The 12,758-nt window shown below is 42.1% G+C and overlaps 1 protein-coding gene across 1 annotated transcript in view; it reads left to right on the top strand.

Annotated features, from left to right (window-relative positions):
• Positions 1-524: 524 nt before the first annotated feature.
• Positions 525-12,758, top strand: part of necab2 (N-terminal EF-hand calcium binding protein 2) — a 143,220-nt gene continuing 130,986 nt past the window's right edge. The window contains exons 1-2 of the mRNA XM_073472777.1: positions 525-851; positions 6,998-7,022. Coding sequence (XP_073328878.1) covers positions 525-851; positions 6,998-7,022 — 352 coding nt within the window. The remainder of the gene's footprint in view (positions 852-6,997; positions 7,023-12,758) is intronic.

Genomic DNA, 12,758 nt, shown 5'->3' with positions numbered 1-12,758 from the left:
ACAGGACTGAAACCTCCTGCTGTGACTGTTTAGGAGGAGGATGGCATCAGATATTAGACAGCAGACACAGAAAAGTGGATGTGACCTCTTGTTATACACCCCTCAGCTTGCTTTTGGACAACAAGCTCGGAGAAAATGGTGTGATGAAGTGTTTTCTACCTTTATAACAGAGATGTTACCTGACTGCTCACAACACCTTGACCAGAGATCAAAAACCCAAACCATTCACTGAAAATACATGCAATACATTGTAGCACATAGCAATATAACATAACTATTGTAGAAATACAATGTGAGACAGTGTAAATGCAAGTAAGTGCAACAAAATCACCATAAAACTCTCCAAACCTTATAAACATCACATCTCATGACAATATAATGAGACTTTTTCGTTCTATGGATAATATTAGGGTTATGTAGAATGGGTGGGTGTGTTTTGGGGTGGGTGCTGTGATGTAAGAGGGGAGGTGGGGGCTTCTCTCTCTCCCCCATAGAGCGCAGCATGAGCGCTCCGCAGCAAAAGGATGTGTGAGCAGGCAGCGCGCTACTGTAGGGACGGAGTCCACAAACTGCTCAACAAAGAACAAGCCAAACTTCGAGCTCAGGAAAGCCGCGAGCAGCCGATACCCGTAGCCGGTCAGGACAGCGAGTCCGCGACGGCAGCGCAGTCCGGAAACAGCGGCGCCCAGCCCGGTGGAATCGACGGGCTCGTCCGCTGGATCGTCACCAAAATGAGCGACAACAAGAACATCTCCAGCCGGGAGTACGCCTCCAGCAAGGAGGAGGTGGCCGTGGCTCAGGAGCAGTTCTTCGCCCCGGAACCGCGGAGAGGCATCTCCGTTATTTTGGATGTGAGTATGGAGAGGAACCAGTCTGTGGTCAGCCTCAGAGGTTGGGTGGGAGGGTGTGCGGGATGAAGACATCCAGTGAGCAGTGCGTACGGACCGGTGCAGTGCGCACTTACGCACAGAAACGATCTTACAGTTCACTGTTAAAGGCTCGTAGCTCGAGCAGAGCAGAGCAGGCAGGAGATCTGCAGGAGGAGAGCTCCTCACAGAAGTCATCATTAATGCAGCTCTCTGCGTTACTTTTGCTGGTGGTTTTACTGTCGGTCCAAAGTAAGTCCGACGCGCACCAAAGCACCTCGCCGTAGTAAAAGCGGCACCAGTGAGTCAGATGGTCTGATGGGATGCTTAAGACAGTTTTATCACAACACTTTAATAATTCATGGAAATGCCTTACTACCACATCTCAGAGGCTGTAGGCAGCGGATGAACCTGTGCAGAGACGCAGCCTTCCTGTTCTGGAAGTGGCAATTACGCAGCGCCCTGTCGATGTAGGTCAGCTCATCAATACTATTGGGTTATTTTTCATCACCGCCCCACTAAATCTTTCCCCTGGAGACGAGCTGGAGTTGTGTCAATGCTTTAACGGGGTAGAAAACAAAAGAGAAAAGTAGTTCCTGAGCACGACCCAAATAGACTGATAGAGTGATAAAGAAGGGGTCCACGGGAAACTAATTAGGATCAAGACCAGAGGGCCAATATATCCTAGTACCCTAGTAAACTAATTGTGTGTGTGTGTGTGTGTGTCTCAGGTAGATGCATCTCTAAAGTTTTTGGTCATATGCAGGACACGTTAAAGACAATGTTGGATCGATATTTTAAAGTTTCTCATGTTCTCTGGAACGTTTCCTTTTTTGTAACATGTTACCTGATGCCCTGATTGTGACAGTTATCTGATACACTCACACTGATTGGTCGATACACAGTGCGAGCCGCGCCTTCTGACACCAGCACTGAACTCCCTCTGGCATCCCCCTCCCAACCCCCACCCCCCAGCTCCCATTCTGCATCGGCTTGAACTTTGAAATGTTAATCGTTTGTTGCCATTCTCCGATATTATTGACTCCAGCGTTAATATCACGGCGAAAAAGTCCACGCCGAAGGGATTTGAGTGTAGATGTGTGTGTGTGTGTGTGTGTGCGCGCGCGGCTGCAGGCAGCGCTCTCCTCATTAGATCCTGTCTGCCTGCTTGTTTCTCCTCCTCTGCTGCTCTCTTCTTCTCCTTCATCTTAACCCTGACGCACCTTTCTTTCTATTCTTGAAATATCTTTCATCTGTTGTACTCCCCCCCAATCCGTCTCTTCTCTCCTCCTTTCATCCGTTTCCTTCTTGTCTTCCTCCTCTCCTCTCTCCTCAGCCAGGCCAAGAAAACATCCATTCTTAATAAGGTTAGGAGATGGATGCACGATCCCCCCCCTCCCTCTGTCTCCGCTTTCTCTCTCTATTCTCTTCAATCGTTTTCTCTTCCTCTCCTTTCCTGTTTCTCGTTGTCTTCTCTCTCTGTATATCCGTTACAACTCCTTTTCCACACATACACACGCATTGCACACACACGCACACACCGCCTCCTCTCCAAGCTTGTCTGTCTCCAGCAGCTTCAGAGTTGGGCTCTGTTCTGTGGAGTTGAGTGCGCCCCAGGGTGCTGCAGGAGAGCAGAACAATGCAGAACAGCTTGTCATTTGGAACGCCGCGCATCTCAGCAGTAAATGATTTTCACTCTGGCCCGTTCAGATGGCTGCAGTCAACGCCTGAATGCAGCACAAAACTTGCAGTTTCATTGGCAATTATCTTGTAGAGTAAAGCAGATTTAGACGCACTTTGCAAGTTCCATCATTTGAACTTTTATCTAGATAACTTAAAACCACAGTCATGATTGTTGGATAAGTCGATTGATCTATTTGTCTATATAATGTAATAACATTCCTGTTTTAATTTCTCATAGCCCGAGGTAACTTATTCTGCTTGTTTATCGAATCCACAAAGAGGATGTTGGGCTTTTTTGCTTGAAAAACAGCTAAAACAATGGATCAGTTATCAAAAAACCTGACAGATAACTGATTATTTTCTTATTATAACTAACATCATTGCAGCTTTAGCTTCAGGGATGCCCATAAATGATCAGCCAGATAATGGGACATTTGTATTATTATGTATTATCCTGCAATGAGAATAAAACTAGAAAATGGAGCCAATAACATGAAGCCAAATTGCTTTCAGTTACCCAACAAATGCAGCATCTACACACTCCAAAACAGTAGGTGGCAGTATACACTTAAAAGTTTGCGATCCACCAATAAACAAAGTGAAAAAGGAAGGAGGAGAAGAACAAGCACAGAACACTGTTGTCACGCTCATGAAGTCAAACTGCAGCACCTGGCTATAGGGATAGATCTACTTTGACCTGTACATGGCAGCGGTGCTCAGCCCTGCTTCCACTTTTGCCCAGTGGTCACTCATGGTATTGCGCCAGAAAATCCCCCTGCAGTCTTTAAAGCATTTTTCCCATAAAGCATCATTTTAAAAGAGATGTCTGTAAAACTGTTGACACAAAACCTAAGGCCAATTTTTGCTCCAAGAAGGTTTCATATTTTTACAGCTCTCCTCGAGCCAAGAAAAGCTGTTGTTTGTTGCGAAAATTGCTACCTTTAATGAGGTTTTCATTTTATTTTTGATCTACTGTGGTCTCTGAGCTTCATCCGCCAACACAGCGTCATGCACAAGTGGGCTTGTTTGGAGGAGGCGTTGCTTTGACTCTGCAGCATAGACATTAGAAGAAGAAGCAGACGAACTCGATAGGAGACGCAAAGATGGCACCTATTCAATTCAGTGAGAATTGCTCACTTAGCGCATACGTCAAAAAAAGTTTTCTAGCTTCCAGGTTTACTTCCTGGTTATGTGACCCAGTAGAAAGAAAGCACTTTTTGGGCCGCAGGGAATTTTTTTGCTGCAATACCACAAATGACCACTGGGTACAATTTGGAAGCGGGCTGAGCGGTGCTGTCCTATCTAGGCTCTATTAAAGTCTATGCTCTAGTTCTATTTGAATCTGTGGGGTAAAGCAACGCAGTGTAGACAAGAGAGTCAAACATGTCCTTTCTTACCCTCGGTTGTGCATAAACTACAAGGTAGGAACTTCTTTTTAAAATACAACAATGTGAATAATCAGTTACTGATCTTGTGGTCTTGGCCTTGAGTTATTGGTTATCTGTGCTGGCTGAAAGAAAATCCATGTCATGCATCCCTGATTGTCTGAAACAGTAAAATACTTCTTCTTTTCGACATTTCCATTAACTGTTGATAACACAAGTCAATGTCAAGTCTTCTTCTTATAAGCTCTGCTCCAATGCTCTTCTCAAGTGTAATGGAAAAGAATCTGGGTACTTCACAGACTTCCACATCTTGTTGGTATAATGAGGCAAAGTTAAGAAGATACTCTGCCGAAAATTGTTAGTACCCCTCACTCATCCCCCGTAGATTGGAAAGACGTCTATTAAAGTTATAACTTTTGTCCTTCACATGAACAGTTACTGCCACAACAGTCCAATGGTGACAGGTTTTCTCAGGGGAAAATAACAATCCTCCCTCCCACTTTCCTTCTGTCTCTTCATTTCATCTTTTGCATCCCCTCACTGTGTCTTTCTCTCTGTCTTCAACCTCTTCTCTCTCACTGTACTGTTTTCTGGCAGTTGTTGTCAGTAGGAAGAGTTTACACCACACTCTGAAACACTGATGAAAGTATCAGACCTGCTTCTTTCAAATCCACAGGGAGAGAGCTTCCACTGAAGCTATAGATCAGATCCCAGATTCATGTGTGTGTTCATACATGCCTAAAATGCGGTGCACACGTACACAGCAACTAATCATCAGTCTGACATCTTCCCCTAGGTGTATATCTGTTTGAATATTTGTGAGTTTTACCCTGTGACACATTAATAAACTTTTCAGTCTGTGGCTCCTACCAAGTCTTATTGCACACCACTGCACCCTATCTGGTTGAGATACACTTTGTTTAAGTGTTTGTGTGTGATTCACTTGATGCACCAACTGCCCTAACAAATTGAAAAACCCAACATTTCCATTTGCAGTTACTCACCCACTGGGTTCTGTTTTTGTTGCAAAGCACTGGTCATTCTGTTCTACTTGTTAAACATTGCATTGTGTGTTTAACCATCTGTGACTTGAGCTGAAATGTGACTTCATGTAGTGTTTTTCCTCAGAGCTCGAACTTTACAAACCTCAGTCACAGATTTTTACCTCTCGATTTTCCTCTTCTATTTTTTATGTCAAAAAAAAAAAAGTATTCTGTTAAACTGATGTTAAAGGATCAATATGTAAGAATTGGCCACCTGTTGAATTCTTAATCAAATCAAACGGGGCACCATATCACCAGCGTAATCACTAACTGCTGCTAACTGTAGCTGCCATTAGCCATTTAACTCAGTTAGCTCAGGAGCTTGAAGGCCAGGGGCCTGTTATTGTTTATATAGCTAGCACAGAAGATTTGGACTGGAACTGGGATGGAGCTGGCCTTGTTAGCATGCTTACTTCAGTAGATATTTCACAATACAATATATAGAAGTAATTGCATGAAACTGTTACTTTACATTCTGAAATTTTGGTAAATGGACTTGCATTTCTATAGCACTTTTTCAGTCCACTGACTGCTCAAAGCACTTTACAACACTTGCCACATTCACCCATGCACACACACATGGTGCCGGGTGCAGGGTGCCAACCTGCTCATCGGGAGCAATCTGGGGTTCAGTATCTTGCTCAAGGATGCTTCGACGTGAAGCCGGGGGGAGCCGGGGATTCGAGCGAGTGACCTTCCAATTTTAAATGTTTTCAACTAAGAGTCTTACACACTGCCCCTTTACGTATTCAGTCTCTTTCTGAATAATAGGTGACAATTTTGTAGAAAAAGACGTGAGAATAGTTTAATTCAGAACTGATGTGCAGTACCAGACATGAAAACAGTGCTAACAGATGTTCTCCAAATTACAAATTAATTAAGTAAAGAAAGGTGTTTTTAATAGCTGTTAAGTAACTTTACTGTTTCTGTCTGTTTCTTAAGATTATTTGTGATATTACTTCAGAAGACATGTTTAATATCCGTCATTTATAGACAGATATTGGATTTTTTGTATTGATATCAACATTAGAAAGTTTAAAGAGGAACTACAGTACATTGTGTTAAGCCTTTTGTGACTCCAGAGGGGGCTGTGTGAAATCTTAGTGATGTCACTTGAGTCAGCGCAAAAAAGATGATATGTCTGGTTCTGTACAGGAGTGCTTTTTAGAGTACTCTTTAATAAAGTGGCCAGTGTTCTCTATTCAATGAATGTATCCACATGCTTTGCCTAAGCATTTTCCAAAAGATAAAAATATTTACAGTGTGAGACACACTTGTCAGTGCTTTCTGGTCAGCAGACTATTCTGGTCTAATAGTGTCCTTGTTTCTAAATCACCTCAAACATGCATGTTTGTGTTTTTTCTGTCCTGCAGTTTCCTATTGGTTAACATAAATCCATAGTTGTATACGACATTTGTGATAAGCTAATTCTGGCTGATATATTGGGCCCTACTTTCAATTTCTTCAAATCTTATGAACGCCACTTTTAAAACAGACAGACATGTTTTCCATATACGCGGATGACACCAAGTTGTACCTACACACATTAAGTTAAATGACACTACTGTTCTAGATTGATACAACATTTATTGAAAACCATTGACTTATATAGATTAGATTAGATTAGATAGATATAGAAATGATATATTATAGGGAGTGGCCACATTAACATGAACACCTGCACAAAACAATGAAAATAAATTGAATGCTCTTTTTGTGAAACTTGGATAACTAATGTTTTATATAAATTCCAATTTATGTGGAGATTGTGTTAGAAAAGAGTTAAATCAACTTAATGGGTTTAATTTTTATAATTTATGTCAGTGTCCACCCCCATGTGTCTCTTTATTAGTCCCTTTAAATGAACTTTTCCAAACACAGGGGTTTGAACTGATTTGGTGTTGAGACTGTCCTCCTTTAATGGCATTTATATGATTGCTCATTCTTTCTGTTTATACCTCCTGCAGATCCCTTCAATGATACTAACTACACTCTCTCTTTTTTTCTTTCATGTTCGCAGATATTCAGAAGAGCTGACAAAGATGGTGAGTGCTTTCATTGACTATCTTAATTACTTTCTCCAGACCTGAAGAGAAAACTCATCTGAAAAAGTTAGTTTGTATGATGTATTTGTTGAACATTATCAATTACAGAATGCAGATATATGTGTAATGTTTTACCTACCTCCAACATGGAGGGGTTTCCCAACATTTTTGAACATTTTCATTCCTGAACTTAATGAAAATTAATTTAAAAAAGAGGACATTATGTTTTGATTGTCCATCTCTATGGCTATTTCGATGACATAGATCCAAATGATAAATTCTTAACATCTTTCCTTTGGTGACAGTTTTAGCATCCACAAACAGGTGTCATGAATTACATAAATAATGTCTGCATTCCACTCAGATGTTACATCTGTGCTTTTTCTTGCAATGACACGTCCAAATTCTGCTTTAAGAAAGGTTTATGAGTAAAATGTATGATTTCTGAAGGGGAGGCTGTTTTTATACAGTTTGCGTCTGAGTTCTGCTTCCAAAGGTTAAAAAAATCACAAGAAGTTAATCTAACTAAGAACCTGTTTCTTAATTATGTTGGCCTCATTGGGCAGGTTATCGGCCATATGATTGTGTTTCCACAATCTTTAGATTTACTGTCTGTGAAGCTTTTTGTATAGCAGGAAACCACAGAGCGTTAAGCTCAGTCTGTGTGCAGCCTGAGCTGCCGCTGCTGCACTATGCTGTATTTTTAGCATGTTGGGACATTAAAGTGTTTTTAAAGGGGAAAGTTTATATTGCTGTGTAGCTGTGCCAGTGAGCAGTTTGTTTATACCCTTTGGCAGCACATGTACTGCTACTTTTTCTCTCTTTATCATCTTCTCCGCATCTCTCTTTACATCTCTTCCCACACTACCCATCATTCCTCTCTCTCATCCCCTCCCTCCTCGCCTCTTTTATCCCATCACTGTGTCGTTGACAAAAAATAATTTAACTAATGAGGAAACAACATTAAAAGCTTTGCTTTCATCGTGGCCAGATGGCCATTTACTCTTCCAGTGTGTGTGTGTGTGTGTGTGTGTGTGTGTGTGTGTGTGTGAAGGGGGTTTCTCTGCTACCCAAGAGTATTACTTCTTTGCCTCCTCTCCAGCAAAGCTACAGTATGTTCCCCAAATGTATCTCTGCAGAGAAGATGTCTGTTCACTTTAATGTGCACTATTATGGCGGTTCATTTAGTCAATGCTTAGTCATCTGTCTGACCGCTGTTTTATTAGTTGTTAGCGCAATGGCACAAAATCCATTCATCAGCTGTTGTCGAGCAGCGAACATAAACAGTTTTTCCAGATGATTTAACTGTTGACATCATTGCTGTCAAACTTTCTCATCTTGCCCGTGGTTATTCTTTCTTTTCCTCACAACAGACTGTGGAATCAGCTGTCAACAGTTGTAATGCTTGTACTGTGATTACCAGCTGCACAGATACAGATCGTCAACAAAATTCACAGTTTCATTTCATGCTGATCTTATCCCAAACATGGACCAGTTGTGCCAACTATAAAGCTGCTCAAACAGTCTGTAGCATTGTGTGCAACTTCATGATAACAGTCTCTTGGGGTGTTTCAACAACTCCCATCACTGCTCGAAACGCACAGCTGCAGACTTGTCTTCAAAGAGTCAGATACGAGTGTGGCTGGGTGAGGGGTTACAGAGCGAGCGAAAAGAGGGACTGAGAGTCAGCGAGGAACAAAGTGAGCAGAAGAAGAAATGACGGTTATTATGAAGAAATGTGGTTATTTGATGTATGGAACGCAGACTGGAAAGAAAGCACCAGCGAGCACAAGCTGAAGCAGAGCTATTTTTATCCTCCTCCTCTCTCCGGGGAGAAGACCGGGGAACTGTTTTAATGAGAGAGAGAGGGAGAAAGGAGACGCTAACGGAGTAGAGGAGAGAATTGTTAAAAAGAAAAGAAGGTGCAGGGAGGGAGAGGTTGACAGGAGGAGAGACAGGAGGTGGCAGAGTCCAAAAGGGAGAGGAGGACAGAGAGAAAGACAAAGAAGAGCAGGGCAAAGAGAGGAAGGGGAGCGAGGGAATAAGAGAGAATTGTGTATCTGACAACGGGCAGTAATTGAGGTTTAATTGGCTGAGTTCTGTCTTTACATTCACGGCACAGATTTTAGAGTCGGCCTTCCTGCCCCCCAGCTGCTGAAACAGCAAGCCAGGGAGTGTGTGTGTGTGTGTTGTGTGTGTGTGTGCATGTGCATTAGTGTGTGTGCATAATGCATCCGCATCTACTTCAAATACAAGCTGTATGCATCGGTGAGCAGTTTTTCTGTATGCGGGAAACATAAGCGTATCGTGCGGCGGAGCTTGTTTGCATGTGTGTGTTTGTGCGGGTGTGCGTGCATGTATGTGCGCATCCTGTGTGTGATTTAGTGATCATCGCGGCTGACTCACAGCCATTGTTATGCAGCTGGTGAAGGGTTTCAGCAGCCAATAACTCTCTGAAATAGTTGCATCATTTGACAGCACTTAGTTTACTGTTTGCACTCGCAGCAGCACCTCGAGTATAACACAGTTCACGGAGCCGCTGCTGTCGGAAACTTTGTCTTCGCAAGAGAAATGTTATGTAAGAGTAACTTGGCTGCCATATTGAATTGAATTGAAGAGAAAAATTAAAAATCATATAATTTACAGCATGAATTTGTGACATTAAAGGGCAATATACAAGATACAAGGTAATTTATTCATCATTATACAACACAGGGTTGCATAAAGAACCCTTTTCAATCTGCGTCAGGGTTTATGTAAGCAGCAGCAACAAGATGGTGATGATAATGTGGTTGACATCTTCATATCAAATGATACGACATCAGGTAATCACTGTCCATCAACTCTGACTGTGTGTGGGCACCAAGCATCGATGTTTTAAAGACAGAGCCCACCTCTCCTCGTTCAGCAGTAGTCCTGCGCTCTGTCGGCTCAGAACACGACCCGTCGAGTGCAACAGCAGAGTCCCATTTTGTCCATTTCCTTTTCCTGTGACCGAACATTAGCCAGGAGCAGACTTAAACCAAGCTGGATTAGCATGGCTCCTTTTCCGACTCTCTTCCTCCCTGGGGCAGTCCAATAAAGCTGAAAAAATGATGGTTAAAAGTTTTGACCTCTGTTTTATTTGCTTTGGACAAGTTGGACAAGAGATTCATCCTTCCACTACTTGGCAAACACTGCAAGTATAGATGAATCTAGAGACCAATTTGTGTGTTCTGCCATCGAGTACCGCCACCATTAATGGGATGGCAAGTCGTGGTGACTCAGTGTTTGCTGCTGTAAATTGACAATGACAACAACAAAGGTAGTTGGATTGTTGACGTCAGGCAGTGTCCCCAGTTACTGGTGAATGTACTTTATATGGGTGGTGATTATAAAATTATACTGACACATTCTCACTCACAACTCATCAGTTAGTGCGACTTGTTCAGTGGCCATAAGCTTCAAACTATGACACTCTACCTCCCCCTCAAGTGTCAGTTTTGCAAATGAAGGGCTCTGCGGTCAATTTAGCAACACTACATATGCAACTTCAGGTTAGACTTTCAAAATAAAACGTGCTGACAAACATTTAACATAGTAAGTACTAACCAATACCAATACTAACCCGTTAGTTAGGTTTAGGCACAACAAGTTCTTGGTTACCTTAAGGAAAAGATGCTTTTGGGTTAAAATAAACAATGTCACTCCATAAGTTCAGTCATGTCACTTATGTGACCTGCATTACATAGTTATACCTAAGTTACCTACTGATGTAACATAAGAACTCAATCTTGACACTTGGTCACACGCAAGACACAAATCACACTCTCCTTGGAGAAGATCCTTTGTGTGACCCATTCAACCAACCAGAGTTTCATTGCTCTCTATACTGCCGCACTAGAGGGGTAACTACAATATCATACTTTGAAATGTATGTCCACTGACCAGACTGCTGTGTTCAGCACAGTGGGAGTGAGAACAGGGTAGTTATTCAAACTTTACATGATAGAATCTGCTTACAACAATAGCCGGGATAGATGATGTGGAAATAGAGAAAAAACTGGACCATCTGCCACATTTCAAGTGATGAAGTACTGTGTACTATTGTACTAGCTAGCTAGCATAATCATTTAAGAGTTGCATTTAATCATTACAGAGCAATTCTAATGATAATATCTTTGATCCAATTCTGCTGCACATCTTGGTCCTCACATTTTTTTTTACAAAGTCGGAGCTGCTGAGACCTGCACAGGTTCTTCCAGATTCCTTTCACAATTTGTCAAAAGTAACATTAAGAAGCGTGTAAAGGTGAAGGTAGAAACCTGTTCACTTCTTAGAACAGCTTTCTTTCAAGGCGTGGTTGTTGTAGGGGGAAGCCACCGCAGTAATGGCGACTTGTTGTCTTCTTCCTCTACTTCAGATCATGTATAGTAAAAAGCTCTTGAATATCTGTTTTGTAGTGAGAAGTCAAAGAGTGAACAAAGGAGTGTTTAGCTGTGACTTGCAAACCTGATCTAATTGGCAAAAAAACAACATTTTCAAGGAACCTTCGACTCTGACAACACTGACACAACCAGGGTTTTTTGTATCGGAGTTTCTTATCAGTTGGCGTTTTTTTTGTTTTTTTTTCTTGCTTCTTGCCTTGGGACTCATCAGCCATCTGCTAATTATCGCCCCAGTGTCTGACATAAAGACAGAAAGCAGGCAGAGTTTTGGGAGGCTTGTTTACCCATCCTGTCAAGACCAGACAGAATTACAACCTTACAGTTAAAAGCAGATCGGAGGGTGCAGCTGCTCCCGTTCAGTGTGGCCAAACACAACTCTTCACTGTTACATTAATGAAAGTGACTCCCTCATTTCCTTTGGATTTGCTCTGGATATTTACACTTCAAAAAACTTCAAACATGTAAAGACAATAATAAATATGAATGTAGAGGGTGAATGAGGATGATGACACAGATTCAGATTCAGACTTTCCTGTCTCACTGTCAGCAGAAAGAATGAGACAGAGAGAAAAAGAGAAAAGCAACACATAAATAAGTTGAGAAAGACAAACTGACAAGTCGAAGACATGAGGAAGAGAGAGATGAGACGGCGCAGACAGACAGCATGATGGCCCGTACTGGAGCATTAACTTCATGGTTTATTCAACAGGAGGTAGTGATTCACTGGGGCACAGGTCTTAAAAAGAGGCTGGATTACATCTCTGTTAGCTGTCTGTTTCCCAAACCTGTGCTCCAAGTTTTTAAGTTCAACGTCTCAGCCCTTTTGAAGTTCAGAGGAACAGTTTGACATGAGGGAAATACTTCCTGCCGAGAGGGAGATGAGAAGACTGATACCATTCTCATGTCTGTACGCTAAACATGAGGCTGCTGCCAGAAGCCAGTTAGCTTAGCTTAGCTTAGCTTAGTTTAGCTTAAGCGTAAGGCTGAAAGAAGATGAAACAGCTGGCTTTGCTCAGTCCAAAGTTTAAAAGGCAGTCACGGTCACCTTTTACTAGTTCAACCCTCTCACCACTACAACTCACTGTATTACATTTCTTATTCAGATACAGAGCATATTAATTGGTGAGTTTTAGAGGGGCTGCTAGGTGTGTATTTGAACTTTCAACCTTAGCCAGGCTAGGTGTTTCCCCCTGCTTGCAGTAGTGTTTACACTAAGCTTAGCTAATCTAGTCCTGGCTCTAGCTCTGTATAACACAGAGACATGAGATACCTTCTCATATAGCCTTGCGAAGCTGCTGGATTTGCAAGA

Source organism: Pagrus major, chromosome 8 (genome assembly GCF_040436345.1).
Source record: "Pagrus major chromosome 8, Pma_NU_1.0".
Lineage (NCBI taxonomy): Eukaryota > Metazoa > Chordata > Actinopteri > Spariformes > Sparidae > Pagrus > Pagrus major.
Note: the sequence above shows the minus strand (reverse complement) of the source record. Positions and strands in the feature narration are given on the sequence as shown.